Here is a 17885-nt window from a genome sequence, read left to right as displayed (position 1 = left end):
AAGAATCTGTTCCAATCGACTAGCATCAACATTCAGGGTACAGAAGAATAAACGATAATCCTTTTAAGATTGCACACGACGAGTATACCCTATTTCTAAATGATGAAACAATGTTAGATTAGACTATCCAAAGCAACTAAATATCTTGTATTTAACACATACAATAGAAATGATTTATTTGAATACAGTTAATAAGAATTAAAATAGGTTAATAGGCATTATAACAATTATATTGGAATGAATGAAATCACATACGTAATGTATACGTAGCGGAAGGTAAGGGAGGGGGGGGAGGGTAATTTCAATTCTATCATTGAATTGTCTTTTCTCTCAGTTATTTGGTTTTTTTTCTCTCTCTTCTCGATTGTTTTGTACAAGAGAAAGTGTAGAATGACAAAAACAACAACAAGAAAAAAACACACAAGAGAACAGAATAACTAGAAGATCGAAATGATGAGACCGAGATTTTTAAAAAAACAACAACAACACATGGAAGTAGAAAAGTAAACCTCATGGAAAACACAAAAAGTAGACAGTGACACAAAGAAAACTTCAATGAAATCTTAATCAAATGGGTATAAGTATTGTTGTCATGTATGTGTATGTGTGCGTGGGTGGGTGGGTGGTTGTTTGTAAATTACAAGAATAACGATTTTTTTCTTCTTCTTTTCTTCTTTACATAAGTACGTATTTTATACAGTTTCTATGTGAAATTTTATTCAGCAGTAATTAAAACTATAAACAATTATGAAGATACATATATTAGATAGTGAGCAAATCATTAACATACATTAATATAAGGATCAAAAATATTATTGAATTCATTTGCTCAGTTCATGGAGTAAATGTTCTCGATGCCCCCCGCTCCCCTCTCCCTCCCTCCCTCTCTCTCTCTATCGATCTTTCCTTATTGATATACTAATATGAAAGAGAATAAATCAATTACATCACAAATATGAAAGTAACATTGTTATGATAGAAATAAGAATTTTAAGAAGCCTAATTTATGATTAATCAATAATTAAAGTGAAACGAATACACAATCTAATCAAAGAAGAAGAAGAAAAAAATCAATAAAGATCACAGAAACATATCAATGATCCTTTTTATGATGTAATAAAGGAGAGTTATTGATTTTTCAATCATTTACATTTTGTTTATTATTATTATTATTATTATTATTATTATTATTAATATGATCATCTGTTTTTAGTGTAGAATCTGATAAAAGAAGTTTAGCTAAATGATAACGTTCAGATGAAGTGAGTACAGTTTGAAATAATGTAGTTAATTCATTCGATGATAATTGTGAACTATGAATAAGCGATCTAAAACAAAACAAAACAAACAAAAACAAAGTGTAGAAAGAAAGAAATCTAATGAAAACAAAAAAGATTTATTATCATGATTACAATTTTATGATGAACCTAGTTGTTAGACGGGAGTGTACAAAGACAAATGCCCTGGTATGGCCGAGAGCGGGGTGGATCCGCCCTCCCTCTCGAAATGCTCTAACACAGACACACGTATCCAGCCTCTGGCAGGGAAGTCCTACTCATTGCATTTTCGTGGCGGGGGTGTTGTTTACGAAAATGAGAGGATGAAAAGCGAATGTCCGGCACTTTAACCGGATTCCAAACCAATAGTGTACATGGATTCTCGTATCCTGAGGGAACAAATGGTGTATGAACCAGTTACTGGTCACCGACTACCATGGGACTGCATCTCCTCACGATGCTCTACTGTCTTGTGGGTTAGACCTTTAGATCAAAGGCTCGGGGTGTGACCCCCTGAGAAAATCACCTGATCGGTTTGCGCACCCGGGCAGTATCACAACCCACACACAACCATGGTGAAATCTTGTGTGGGGCATATATATTTGGTGCCTCCTTGTACCAATATTTATGTGTTAAAATAAATAAAAATAAAACAAAGACAAAAATGCAATTAGTTATTATCAAAAGAGATATGTGAAGATTATTTGATTGGACTAACACTTTGGGTGAACAACTACTGAAACTGATGAGAACTAATGAACAAAGTGTTACTGTCTGGTCATCGAGTTAGCATTATCCATTGTATAGGCGATATTGAACTGATGCATAATGCAGTTGAACTTCATTGGTTACGACCATATAAGGCATAATAACACTGAAATGAGACCTATTTAGATAGTTTGGTTTTTGTACAATTTAACCAGTAGGTCAACAAGTACATAAATAAGAAACTGTTGATTCAATAACTCTACTGCCATTGTAACTGTTCGATTCCGATGATCAATTAAGTCATTATTTAAATGCAGTCAGTCAGTCAATCATCTTAAGTTCTACAGTGAAAATTATTTGAATATAATTGATTTGTCAGTAACTTGTATTTGAATTCTTCATAGAGAACACCTATTCTATGGGAATGTAATTTATTTACGGCGAGACTCTAATTTATGGACGAGCCAATCAGAGGCATTTTAGGGATTTCAAGGTTACAGCGCCATCTTCAGTGCTGAATGCTAACGTACGATCGGTTCACAACGAATTTTGTACAAAACGTGATAATTGAGTGGCTATAACAAATAAAACGGCGACAATATAATTTGTGAAGGAATCAATCAGGTATAAGATAACAGATCTCGGATTTTAACGCGAAAGCCTTTAATCCTTTTGGTTAAATAAACTCCTGGCAGTATAGATGATGTCAGTTCGTGATGAAAACCCCATATATAATTCCTAACTAAGGAAAATTATGACAACTATCGCGAACTGGATAATAAAAGCACCAGTAACACTGACTGGAGCCAGGTACTACAATATGTACGGATGATTGGAGAGCGTACAGACTCCTATATAGGCTTGGTTATGTGCATCGTGTCGTTAACCACAAGTAACATTTTGTGCAATCAACAACTGGAGTGCACACAATCAATATTGAAACTATATGGTCGAGGCTGAAAGGGTTTTTGAGACATTATCATGGCTCCAGTGGCCGACTATTCTGTAGACATATGGATGATTTCCTCCACTGCATGCTTTACGATTTTACAACCTCAGAACCTCTTTCTAACCTTGACGAGTTTTTGAACCACGTATAAGAAGTGTATCCACTTTATTTCCATGGTTTTGTATAATATCTTTTTACTTTATACAGACTGTTTGCTGATTGGCTAATATTTCTCAAGGTCACTTAAGATTCGTTCAAAGGTCATCCATACATTAGGGTCTCGTCCTATTTACTTAGCAACTAACACAGACACTTTCGATCGGACAAAGTATCGATTATGAATTAATGATCGATTCATTTACAAGTATAAGTGATCATATTTGATTGATCAGTGAATAGTGATCAATAATATCATGTGTCAAATCCTTATTGCAGATCGAATGCTATCGACCAGTTCAGTCAGTCAGTCAGCTACAATGGAGGACCAGGCACATATATGTGTCAGTCCAAGTTGTCATACCTCATTAGCACAGCTAGATGAACACCGGATTCATAGAAGTAGTTAATTCAATGGTGGTAGTAATATATAAAAGAAAGATTGCATATAAGGACATAGTACAGAAAGAAAGAATTAGTTCGTAGAAAGAAAGATATGAAGCGATTTTAATCTCTTAGTTTAAGGGAAGACAGAGATTGTATACACCGACGCCATTCTGATTGATTCTTAGCCATGTCACCCACAGTCTCCATCCATTGGTTACAATAGTCACGCGGACTCCAACCAAGTAGTCTGCATCTACCAACATGGCTCAGACTAGAAGTCAGTGAATTCAATGACTGATGCCACGTTTTGGTTTGGCCGCTTCTAACCTTCTTCCAACCATCTCCAACACCGGTTAGCATTGCACGTCGTGGTAATCGGTGTTCAGGCATACGTATGAGTATCTTCTACTCTTAATGGCCATGTTTCACTGCCGTAAATTAAAACAGAACAGATTGCCGAGCAGTATACTCGTTCTTTTATTGATAGACGGATAAAAGGACGAGAAACTTGGTCTATCGACCAAGTTACAATATAATCACTAGTCTAGGTGACTTGACATTGTGCTAGAGGTGGTAGTCAACACAAAAACCCTAGAACCCGGATACACTTTGTTGATGGAGTACCAAATAACACAAAACTCAGATCTAGAATTTTCATGTTGACTACCACTTTCACAAATCAACCATCTTAGTATAAGTGTGATCTATAATCATATTCAATAATAGATTGAACTTACTGTTTCATATGTTCCATGATATATTCATTACGTAATTGTTGAATTTTTGTTTGAATAATATTTTTATTAAATAATTGTAAATTAATATTATGATTATTTCTATGGAAATGATTCACTAAAGTAAATGAAAGACAATTAATGAATAGATTTGTGGAATAAAATTCTTCAATCATTTCAATAGTTGCTAATTCACGTAATTCATTACAATTTAATTCATTAGCTAACCAATTACCAATAAGTAAATCATTATTATCCCATATATCATAATCATTTGTATTAGAATGAGTATTATTCAATGCTTCAATAAACCATTCTTTTAATAGAGACATTTTATGACCAGTATGATAGGTGTAACGAATAGCTAAAAAATAATAATAAAATAAAAAGAAGAAACAAATTATTGATTTAAACATATAAATATGACTGGTTGAAATCATGAGTCAATTGAAGCTAGATCATCGTTAGATGCCAGCCAGCTCATTGGTCGAGTTGGTTAAGTGCCTGATGCGAGACTGATAGATCCTGGATTCGAATCTCACCAGAGGCGGGATCGTGAATGTGCACTGATGAGAAGTCCCATAATAGGACGAAACAGCTGTCAAGTGCTTCCAGGTTTTTCATGGTGGTCTAGCTTCAATTGACTCATGATTTCAACCAGTGAAATTTCTAAAATTTCCACAAAACCCCTTCTGATATAAATATTAGTATAAGAAGGCATTAAATATAAATATATGCCATATAAATCATTCGACTTATGTGAGGGCTGAGATACTACTACTCCGGTACCAAAAACCGAACCAAGTAGTTTTCTTAGGGAGATACAACACTCAGAGCCTTTGACTTAAAGGTCTAAACCACAAGGTGAAGTGGCGCAAAGTAAGCAGATGCAGTCCGGTGATCGACGATTGACTGATACGCTATTTGTTCATTCATGATACTGGAGCCTATATACACTATTGGTTTGGAGGAATCAGAGTTTTCCAACTTCCCTAGGTGAACTCTCAGTGTCCATCAATCCGGTTAAAGCGTCAGATATTTGTTTTTTTTTGGTCTTCTCAATTTCGTACACAACAGTAATGCTGCGAGAAGGTAGGGAGTAGGACTTCCACGGCAGCGAAGCCTTAATCTTCAATCATACATTATTTATATTTTTGCAGACAACACAATATAACAGTCCACAAGACAAAAACGTTTTATGATTGCGTCATCAACCATTAAAAGAAGAGAGCACTTAATGAATGTTTGAACGAATTCTAAAAATATCACAACAAAGGGAAACCATTACTCAGTTAGCGATGGAACTTAGAAACCTTCAGTATCAGTAAAAGGTTTTATTTAATCAAGCAAACGACAGGCTCTAAAAAGGAAGACAGAATTGAGCTGGCTTTCATTGTGAACTAACTAACTAGCTAACTAACATCTAGACTATACAAACTTATAAAGCAAAAAAAAACAAACAAAAATTCACTAGGTAAGAAGCAAAGTAGGAAATTGTAAATATGTACCACACTATAAGTTGACCCGTTTGTATAGTGAGATGAAATTGTTAGTAGAAATTCCAGCGTAGCAGAAGTAGTAACTGTGCTAGTGGCACTGGACAAAATTAAGCATTAAAGATACCATTCGAAAAGAAAATACAAATTAGTGAATCGAAAACAATTCATAATGGATTTAGAAACTAAGGCTATTGGAAAAGACAAGGAGTGAATCTACTTAAGACATTCCAAAACATTTGGGGCAGTGTCATTTAGTCTTTAACTAATGGTGACGATAATCCACCGAACCGCCAAAACATACAATAATCATCATTCTATCCACATGGCTCAGTCCAACTATCAATGACTTCATGGACTAATGCCATGTCTTAGTCTGGTCACCTCTATTTTTCTTCCAACACACTCCTACAAAAGACAGAATCACTCGTCAAAGTGACCAGTGGATCGGCATACGTTATACACGTAGTAACCATCTCAGTCGATAAAGGTTCTGTTAGGATAGTCGGAAAAATATACCAATAATTATCGTGTTAAGTCTATGGTGGCCTTGGACCTTAAATGTACATTTCCCATTGGTCGATGTTTATTTCACTTGTTAAATATTTTGTAAATATTGTTTTCTATTTTATGGTACGATGTGGTTTGTTTGGTTAGTATATAAATAGAGTATGTCTGAAATACAACGATTCATAACTCAGAGGCTGTGACTTGTGTTCCCGACTCAGCTGGCTGGGACAGACTGCGAAGCGGGACCAATCAGGGCACTAGATCGTCCACTACGTGTTTACGTGTCCACTGTCACAGAAGCGATCGATAAATACCCTGCTTATCAAAACCTGCAAGTCTCACACCCGTTACAACAGGTTCCTTATCTTGTCAATCGTTTTCCCATCTTTATATGGTACTCTGCGTCTAACTTTCAACTGCTAACTCGATGATCCATAAATATACGACCAGTGCTTCGAAGATACCTATGATCGAATACTAGTAAACAACAAACATCCTGTAGTCTTAATCGTCATTTTTCACAGCGATAAAGTAAAACGGAGAGGACTGACGCCCAGTATACTCATCCTGTGCTCGATAGGTAGGTATCTCTGCTACGCTTAACGAGACACGAGTTGGCAAAACGCAGCCGTATCTTCTGAATCCGTGTCGAAATGTTATCAAATACCAACCTACCAGATTTCATGAGATCAGTGAAGTGATAAAGACACTCAATTACTTCTCTCCCTACCATTTGTCCAGGTCTTGACACATAAAAGTCCTGATAAGACATCAACTTGTCATTCGGGTTACTTGGAGATGTTGGGTAACTGAAATGTGACTGAAGGCCAGTAGAAGTGTTCCCTAAAGTGTTCTGACCATCGGGCCTATTACCAAGATTGAGAATGAATCATAGTTTCATCTTTTTCCAAGACCATCTAACTTGTTTCCCTGACAAGCCTTAATAGTAGCCTACCGTTACCTATCGTCGGCCTCCGTTTGCCATCTCTTTTGTATTCGTTATCTATCAAGATCTTTGCACTGAGCTGCCTCCGCTTCTTATCACGACCGAATTTCAGTCAAAATATTGAAGACGGAATAGATAATCTAATCTATTTCAAATCGGATTATTGGTCATGGTGTCAACGTTATTAGTCATTAATACAAATGGCGTTAGATGATGAATCTGTCTAACGGATGAGCCAATAAGTAAGTGGATTAAGAAGAAAAACGGATTTCTGCATTATAGAAGAAAAAGGTTTAGCTTCCTTTTTTATCTTGAGTTTCCTCAACCTTGATAAATCAAGGTCCATCTCACATATGGTGATGAGTTCGCCCCCTCGTCAAAATATCTCAATAATTTTGACATCATATAAAAGTAACAATCAAAAAGATTCGTAATTCTAGATCATGAAAATGATGCGATCAATTTGATCTTAAACAAGAAATCAAAATTTTCAATCATACCGACTGAAAACAATATCAATATGGAGTTGTGGAGATTATTAAGTTTTTGATTGAGATCATCAACCCATTCATGTTAGACCACCTTTGGAAACATGGAAGTACTGGACGACCGTTTCGTCCTATTGTGGGACTCCTCAACAGCGCACATCCACGATCCTGCTCGCGGGATTCGAACTCAGGGCCTTCGATCTCGCCCGCGAACGCTTAACCTACTGGACCACTGAGCCGGCATCCAATGGTGATAGTGTCTAACATCAACTAATCCACGAAATTGCGCGACCATCTTTCAATAAATCGTTGACATACCTAAATTAGGAACTTGTTTAGCAATTATATTAGCAACATCTTCTCTATTGCAAACGGTAGACTTCAAGGTAGTTGTAGAAAGTGAATATCTTCCATCGGAATTATTAGGTAGATCATTAGTTGTGACAGTTTGTGTTAAACTTTCTGAATCAAAACGTATTCTATGGTTACTTTCAACACGTAGAAGTTCTGATAAGAAAAACAAAAAAACAAAAGAGAAATATTGCTAAATACACGAATAATAGAATTTATTGATTGTTTAAAGACAACGACTTCTAAAAATTAACATTAGCACATTGAGAGTATTTACTTTTACTTACGCCTGTTACACCTCGTGAAAGAGCATAGGCTGCTCACCAGCATTCTCCATCCAACCCTGTCCTGAGCATATTGAGAGTATTAATAATACTAATCTTAATGGTTGATAAGGTGTTAAACAACTAGAGATAAAGTTCAATTAGAACTTACAAAATATGTAGATTAAAAGTAGAACTGTTGCTAAGACATAAGATGTAATTGGAGATGAAAGATAAGTATATCTATGACAAGCCAACCAACTTCAAACCATGTTGCATTTATGATTTTCAATCATTTTATCAAGAAATATCACAGAAGTGTTACTAAACTGTAACTTAAATGGCTTTGAATTTAAACAAACGATATTAATTGTAACACTATAGATTGGATTTGTTTCTTTTTCCGACAAACCAGGAAGAAATACTCTTTCACAGAGTGGGCTACTTAGAAGTGACAACTTTCTTTATACGTCTAACAACACTAGAGGTTTTCTTATTTACAATCAAATAACTTCATCAATTCTTAGTATTACTTCTACCATCAGCAAAAAATTTTCCCTTACAGCTTCGCAACCAAGAGCCATCGATTCTAATTACTACAGTCCATCTGATGGTATCCACAAATAGTACTACGATCTACATGTTGGAGATTGTAATGTACATATCTTATGTTATGTAAGCTAACAATGTTCCTTAGCTAAAACGATAAGTATATTTCAATAACAATCAATCATACGATATGACTGGGGTCACATCCCGAGCCACTAAAAGACAATCAGATGGACTAAGTAAAGGAAGCGAAAAGAAGCAATCGAAACGAAATGACACGCAGTGGAGATGGCAGATGAATCAACTTGATTTAATCAAACGTTAGTCGATATTTACAGGCGAACAAAAATAAATAAGTTACAGACATGTGATGAGTAATATAAGAAATAAACACAAATACGCTTACATAAAAACAGTCAGGGCTAATAAGTGAATAATTGACAAGGTCAAAATGTGACTCAAAAAGAATGGATAAGTTCACTTATCTAGAAGCTAGAATAAGTTATGTAAGTTGACATAGTAACTTGAACGTATGTTCACATGTGCTAGTGTTCGTGTTAAGTATGACTAACTGACCAACTGAACTATTGGACGATATAAATTTGAATCTTGAGATTAGAAGGTGAACGACTAAAAATCTACAGATGTGCTGAATCGGCATTTTGGGGATAAACAAGAAATTTGAGTACAAGGCTCTGTGTCATTTCCCAACTGGCTAAAATAATTTAAAGTTAATCCGTTGATCATGAGGGACTGGTGAGATATCACATACAACTATTTAATGATACAATATGGCTGTAAAAAAGCTTAGTTGAATAAACACTTTGTGGTTAAATAAGAAAATGAAATAAAAGAAGACTTACTACGAACTGATGATTGTTTAGACATCATCTCCTCTTCTTCTTTCAATGAAATCTCTTTACTTTTATTAGTCTCACAATTAAAATTTAAAACTGGCACATTATGATTAGTAGTATTAGTAGTAGTGTACTTCATATCAATTGGATATTGATCAGAACTATTTGATAATACACCATTGATAAGATTCAATGCGGATAATTCTAATAGACGACGTCTAAGACGTGTATAAAAAAAACTACGACTAGATGACCAATCGACTAATCGATGAACAAGTTTTCTAGCCAATAAACGACCAGGTGTATCATGTAAATCAGCAAATTTGCAAGCCACCTTCATAATGGATCACAAATAGAGAAACATAATGAAAATATGGAAATAACAGAAAAATAAAAGAAAACAAACAATAATAACGTAAATTCATAATTACACAAAATACTCTGTAGATGCCCAACTACGAGACCAACAGACAGAATTCCGTAAGGATAGATCATGTACAGACCAAATCGCAACTCTACGGATCACTGTGGAACAATCAATTGAATGGAATTCATCACCCTACATCAACTTCATTGACTACGAAAAGGCATTTGATAGCGTGGACAGAACAACACTATGGAAAATTCTTCCACACTACGGCGTGCCTCAGAAGATAGTCAATATCATACAGAGTTCATATGATGGATTACACTGCAAAATCGTGCATGGAGGACAGTTGACAAACTCGTTCGAAGTAAAGACCGGTGTTAGGCAAGTTTGCTTACTCTCACCCTTTCTCTTTCTCCTGGTGATAGACTGGAACATGAAGACGTCAACATCTGAAGGGAAGCACGGCATACAGTGGATATCTAGGATGCAGTTGGACGATCTAGACTTCGCAGATGATCTGGCCCTTCTATCCCAAACGCAACAACAGATGCAGGAAAAGACGACCAGTGTGGCAGCAGCCTCAGCAGCAGTAGGTCTCAATATACACAAAGGGAAAAGCAGGATTCTCCGATACAACACAGAATGCACCAATCCAATCAAAATTGACGGAGAAGATTTGGAATATGTAAAAACCTTTACATATTTGGGCAGCATCATTGATGAACATGGTGGATCTGATGCAGATGTGAAGGCGTGGATCAGAAAAGCAAGAGCAACACATCTATAACTGAAAGACATCTGGAACTCAAAGCAACTGTCAACCAACACCAAGGTCAGGATTTTCAATACAAATGTCAAAACAGTTCTACTGTATGGGGCGGAAACTTGGACAATTACGAAAGCCATCATCCAGAAGACACAGGTGTTTATTAACAGTTGTCTACGTAAAATACTTCGGATCCGTTGGCCAGACACTATCAGCAACAACCTATTGTTGGAGAGAACAAACCAGATCCCAGCGGAGGAAGAAATCAGGAAGAAGCGCTGGAAGTGAATAGAACACACATTAAGGAAAGCACACAGCTGTGTCACAAGATAAGCCCTCATATGGAATCCTCAAGGCTAAATAAAAAGAGGAAGACCAGAGAACACATTACGCCGGGAAAGGGAGATAGACATGAGAGAAATGAACAAGAATTGGATGGAACTAGAAAAAAAGGCCCAGGACAGAGTGGGTTGGAGAATGCTGGTCGGCGGCGTATGCTCCATTAGGAGTAACAGGAGTAAGTAAGTAAGTAAGTAAGTAAGTAAGTAAGTAAGTAAGTAAGTAAGTAAGTAAGTAAGTAAGTAAGTAAGTAAGTAAGTAGTGGTAGTAAGTAAGTAAGTAAGTGGTGAGTGAGTGAGTGAGTGAGTGAGTGAGTGAGTGAGTGAGTGAGTGAGTGAGTGAGTGAGTGAGTGAGTGAGTGAGTGAGTGAGTGAGTGAGTGAGTGAGTGAGTGAGTGAGTGAGTGAGTGAGTGAGTGAGTGAGTGAGTGAGTGAGTGAGTGAGTGAGTGAGTGAGTGAGTGAGTGAGTGAGTGAGTGAGTGAGTGAGTGAGTGAGTGAGTGAGTGAGTGAGTGAGTGAGTGAGTGAGTGAGTGAGTGAGTGAGTGAGTGAGTGAGTGAGTGAGTGAGTGAGTGAGTGAGTGAGTGAGTGAGTGAGTGAGTGAGTGAGTGAGTGAGTGAGTGAGTGAGTGAGTGAGTGAGTGAGTGAGTGAGTGAGTGAGTGAAGTGTAGTGAGTGAGTGAGTGAGTGGTGAGTGAGTGAGTGAGTGAGTGAGTGAGTAGTGAGTGAGTGAGTGAGTGAGTAGGTGAGTGAGTGAGTGAGTGAAGTGAGTAAGTGAGTGAAGTGGTGAGTGAGTGAGTAAGTGAGTAGAAGTAAGTAAGTGAGTGAGTGAGTAAGTGAAGTGAAGTAGTGAGTGAGTGAGTAAGTAAGTAAGTAAGTAAGTAAGTAAGTAAGTAAGTAAGTAAGTAAGTAAGTAAGTAAGTAAGTAAAGTAAGTAAGTAAGTAAGTAAGTAAGTAAGTAAGTAAGTAAGTAAGTAAGTAAGTAAGTAAGTAAGTATAATTCACTTACTACATGAAAGAAAGAAAGAAGTAAACAGAAAAATGATTACTGTTCGTCTTTCTAATAATAATTAATCTTAAACTTAACCTGATTTTACATTTAGGCTAATGTATTTTTATCACTGATTGATTAACTGACTGACTGACTAACCGAATCTTTGTCAAATACAATGCAACTGTGAATAGATTATTGAATAATACATGAAAGTATTTTATTGAATGACCGAAAAAGAGAAGAAAAAGCAAAACAGAAAAAAACATTCAATGAATTAACCTTAGTGTCAAAATTAATTAAAACAACCAATCTTATTACATAATTCCTCCCTCATCCTTTTCCCATCCCCCTATATATATATATATCATAAAAGAATAAGTTTATATTGTATAAGTAAGTTTCAGTCTTAATTTACTTTATTATCTAGGGAAACCCGGTAAGTTATTTTTTTAATTCTTTAATGAGTTTTACTATCATCTATCACTGATGGATTGGTATCTTGTTATTTATTTTTATTGATTTATTTGATAATATTTTTCCCATTTTTATATTCATTTACAATCATATTATCATTACAATATTTCTGACACCATTTTTTTTTGTTCTTAAGTGTTTAGATTAATTATGGAAAGATCAGAAGATAACCTTCAATGACCTGTAAAAATTAAGCAATATATAATACAGTCAGTCAGTCAGTCAGCTACAATGTAGGACCAGGCACATATATGCATCGGTCCAAGTTGCCATACCTCACAATAACACAACAAGATGAATACCGGATTCATAAAAATAGTTAATTCAGAGGTGGTAATATATATAAGAAAGATTGCATGTAAGGATATAGTACAGGAAGAAAGAATTAATTCGTAGAAAGAAAGATATGAAGCGATTATAATCTCATAGTTTAAGGAAATACAGAGAGTGTATAAACCTAAGCCATTGTGGTCGATTCTGAACCATGTCATCAACAGTCTCCAACCATTGGTTACGATAGTTACGTGGACCACAACCAAGTAGCCTGCATCTACCAACATGGCTAAGACAAGAGCCAAGTGACTTTAAGGACTGATGCCATGTTTTGGTTTGGCCACCCCTAACTTTCTACCAACCATCCCTAACACTTATCAGCATTGTGCGTCGTGGTAATCGGTGTTCAGGCATACGTAATACGTGACCCAACCATCTCAGTCGATGAACATTCACAACCTCATCAACTGATTTACTATCATTCCCTAATACCCTACATCTAACCTCACTATTACTTACCCGTTGATCCCAGCAGACGCCAGCAATATATGTTAGATAGATATAAAATATATTTCAATCTTTTTAAATAAAACTTACAAGAAATATTTCGATGAAAATTAAAACATTCAAAAAAAAAACACAACTAACCTGTTGATAAAATGGTAATAATTCTTGTTGTCTAGATTCTAATGCAGTACGAAGTTGTTGACGATGTTCTTCTATGGAAATATTCAATAATTTTGTACTGTATTGTTGATCATTATTCATTGACAAATTGTTTGTATGCTCATTTAAATGATTTAATTCTTTTAATAATAATTTACATGAATCATCTAATCGATTAATAGTATCAATTAAATCTTTTTGTCGATATTTAATTTCAACTGTACCCTCAGGTTCAAGAACACCAGCTCGTGATGATATTGGATCAGCGTACATTTCCATAAAATCTGGATTAATAGCTGGATCTACTACAACCCAAGCACCACCACGTAATTGTGAATTTGGTGGAAGATAGACAAAAACTGGTTTACTGTAACGACGTAATGAATCAATAATCATTGAACCAAATTTTAATACCTTAAAAAGTAATACAAGTTAATAATGATCAAAGTTTACAAAGAAATGTGTATCAACAGAAATTGAACAAAAAGTAGTAATTGAAGAATAGATGAAACTATATAAATGACTCAAATTCCAATTTGGCCTTAGTTTCAAGGAAAATTTTGATGATGAATAAACCAGTACGATCATTGCAACAAATAAACTCTCTTCATGATTGTCTATATAAAGAAGTAATGTTCATTTATGTAATTCTACATAAATGACTAACATTAATGAGAAAACCATCGGAAAGTACTAGACAACTGTTACAACGTATCACAAGATTCTTTGGATGTGGATGACTGAATAGTTCAGTACTACAATAATTAGATGTCTAATCCCCTCCCCAGTTTTTGATGGCTGTCTAACTAACGTCAGTTCGTAAGGTGCAAATGTAAATCTTAGTTCGAAAACGCTAACTAATCTCGGATGTTAAGAGCAAAGGTAACGCGAATTCTGACTTCATGGGGAATATCATCAAAGTGAAGGAGAATGATTCATTCAACCGAGTTTGTTAGCCCGATCTAACCTAAATCCAATGCGTACATATCACGTATAACTTCGTGTAACCAATCAACTCGAACCGCTTAGCTAGTGCAGTGTTAGAACAGAGAATTCGAAAACAAGACAAGCCAACAGTTATTATATATTCAAATCAACATTTCTCCTATGACTAATGGAATGCTATGGTACGTTAGATATTTAAAAATAAAATTTTGAATTTCATATCAATATCTCGATCATGAATCTTCAATCTATGTAAATCTACATATGTGTTACGTCGCTCATGTAGTTCGTTTGCTATGTACAAGTTTATGTATTCGGAATTCAGTTGCATTATTTGTAAAATAATACTGAACAAAAGTAAAACAGGATTCGAACCTAAAATTTAACTCCATTAACCGTCGAACACTTAACAAACGTAAAATAATATTATCTAGTTATGAATGTTTATAATACAGAATACTGGTTGAACAATAATGGAAACAAGCAATCGAAAATAATAAGGAGAGAAAGAAATGAGATGATTAAGTGGGGAGGGGGAAGAAAAGGACCTCAAAGGGCACTAACAAGTTAATATGCTTAACAATCCATATATTAGAGCATAACAATTATTAAAACAGGCGAAATGAGATATAATCCAATTGGTTGCTACGTTGACGTGGTCGTCGGGCTTGCCTATCCCGATGAAGCAACCGAGCTATACTGGCTGGAACAACCGTTCCTCAACGTCCTACCATGTCAGACAGGTCGGTTGAAGAACGGTAACACTAAAAGCAACAAATTCAAGGTCCGAAGGCCAAGTCGTACTGCTGACTGTACAACAGAGGTGTGACAACAGTAACATGTTTCCTTCAGACAACCAGAATGACAGAGATGCTGCCTTCCCACAACGAGGGGTGGGTGGGTTAGATAAGGTCGACCCTAAAAATGCACACCTCGCCGCCTTATCACACTGATATCCGTCTCAAGCGATAAGGTGTCAACAAGTACGGAGCTAACACAAAAATTACTAATAAAAAGGTTATGTGTGACCGATCTCAAGCAGTTGTCCCTTGGGCACTGTGGTCACGCTTTCAGATCACTAAGACCACCTCTACTACAATTTCCTTTTCAGGTACCTCCAGAAGAACCCTTCCACGATGTGGGCAACCGGAAAGTGATAACCGCCCTCATACCTCTGACAGCACTCAAGACCACTATATTTTATGAACTTGATTTATGTTTATATACATAAAAACAAGTTACACTGTAACTAATCTGAACAACTGGTAGATAACAACAACAACAAAAAAAAAGATGAAACAAAACATAATAAGGTAAATTTAAAATACTATTCAATGAATGTTATTCAATAGAATTAGAAATTTCCTTAAAATCCTCCCTATTACTATTCATAACAATAATCATGTTTGTGAATTATTATTAATAACCCAGCTCCAACCTTTTTTTTCTTGCTTTTTTTTACCTTATCAACAACAGAGAACATAGGAAAATAAAACAGGATATTATTACATAATAACACCAAATAAAAATATAAAACATGAAATAGCAATTAAATTAATTTAAGTGATTACAAAGAGTAATGGAGGTTGAAGATAATAGCGAGAGAGAGAGAAAGACGGTGTGGGGGGGGCGGCGAATGAGTTGATTACATATGAATTTCCGGAAAATATAGTTTCAGTATGTAAAAACTGTAAAAATCTGGTTTAAAAAAACATTCCATGACGATGAGTTTAGATGATATTACGAGGTTTTGTTGAAAATTGACATTATAGTTTGATGAATGATTGAAATTCCAAGAGAGCAAGCAGCACTAGAGAAGTATTTCTTTCCTTAGTTTAAGATTTTCATATTGACCTTATGTTAGAATATTCAGTGAAAACAATTCATAGTGATAATTGATTGTTAGTAACTTGTTTGTCTATTCCCTAGTGTTGATCGAAATCTATTGGTCAAGTTGAAATGTGGTCTCTAGTCTTAGTAATTAGTCGCACTTTGACTAATCAAGAAAATTCGATCACTACTGAGGGTTAAACAAACAAGACATTCGTTGTTAATCAATGATCACATGTGTTAGTCTTAGTACTACGAGAGGTCAGTCGCTGTTCAAGATGACATCACAGACTGTGAGATTAGGTAAGGCGGATTCGAACATTACGAGTAATGTTAGTCATCTGAAAATTGCAGGTACGCCTTGATGACTATTGTTACCTAGCTCAAAACAAAGATGGAAGGTTTCCTGCCAATTATCTTCAACCAACCATTAGTCGAAGTAACTAACCAACGGACAGTAGTTAAGAATACCAATTAGTTAATAACACTTTTCAGATTTCAATCAACAAACATTCGGTCAAACACATTAAGCATTCAAAAATATTATACTTTTTTATCATATTTATCAACTTATGAATATTTGAGCAGAAAATGTTCTTTTTCTTTTCGACTGGAGATTAGCAACAGTATATGTATACAATTGCATCACAAACAGCGTAGTCTATTAAGTTTCATATCATTAATAATGTCTGGAAATTTCACACTTTCAAGTATGCTGAAATAGAGGATCTTTACAGACTGAAGTCGTTGGGACATGTATTACACATGACCAACGTGCAGTGACTGCTCGTCAAAATAAAAATACCTCCTTATGATTACAGGTGGTTTATGTAGATCATTGAATTACATGGTTAACCTCATAGACTGACTAGTGGTGCTGAAAGATGATTGGGCAATATCACAAATCGATTTAGAATTTAGAAATGTAAAGCGTTAGACGCAGATTTAGTGATCGGAAAGTTAATCGGTTATCAAGGGACCTGTAGGTTCTGAGTTTGATACCAGGTAGCGTCATAGATGTATACCGATAATTATAAATAAGACTCAGTTAGTCAGCTCACTTGGTCATACATATCTTTCATCCCACCAGAAAATCCTCGCCAATTGGCGAAAATGAATAAAGGTAAATGTTCACGTGACAAGTCAGCAATAGCTTGTGCAGTTTTATACGCTGAATCAGGATACCATACTTGACCAGCTTGATTAACAATTTGTGCTTCAGAGGATAAATTAGCCGGATCAGCAGGTACACGGCAAACAACAGATCTTGTCTCCGATGTGATAACACCACAGGGGATACCACCTAAACGTGCTCGACCAGTTACAACTCCGGCAGCCCATGATGACAATGTTTCTTGCCATGTTCCCCAGTCAAAAAATCCTGATATCCAATGATCGGTATTTGCATTTTCAAATTGTTGGTCAGATGACGAAGACTGTTTACTGGAGGACTTACAAAATGCCTCGAAATGAGAACCTGTTTGTAGTAAAAGAAAAAGAGCATGGATACCGCGAACAAGTTTAAGAAAAAAAACCAAGGTTATGTGCAACTTGTACACT

The 17885-nt window shown here is 35.7% G+C and overlaps 1 protein-coding gene across 1 annotated transcript in view; it reads right to left on the bottom strand.

Annotated features, from left to right (window-relative positions):
• Positions 1–91: 91 nt before the first annotated feature.
• MS3_00002536 (uncharacterized protein) overlaps positions 92–17885 on the bottom strand; it is a 103239-nt gene continuing 85445 nt past the window's right edge. The window contains exons 32-37 of the mRNA XM_051210134.1: positions 17387–17802; positions 13533–13964; positions 9678–10005; positions 7970–8158; positions 4215–4575; positions 92–1328 (exon numbers count right to left, since the gene is read on the bottom strand). Of these exons, the coding sequence (XP_051070084.1) occupies positions 1139–1328; positions 4215–4575; positions 7970–8158; positions 9678–10005; positions 13533–13964; positions 17387–17802 (1916 nt within the window). The 3' untranslated portion in view covers positions 92–1138. The remainder of the gene's footprint in view (positions 1329–4214; positions 4576–7969; positions 8159–9677; positions 10006–13532; positions 13965–17386; positions 17803–17885) is intronic.

The sequence above is a fragment of the Schistosoma haematobium genome, chromosome ZW, assembly GCF_000699445.3.
Source record: "Schistosoma haematobium chromosome ZW, whole genome shotgun sequence".
Taxonomy (NCBI): Eukaryota; Metazoa; Platyhelminthes; class Trematoda; order Strigeidida; family Schistosomatidae; genus Schistosoma; species Schistosoma haematobium.
Note: the sequence above shows the minus strand (reverse complement) of the source record. Positions and strands in the feature narration are given on the sequence as shown.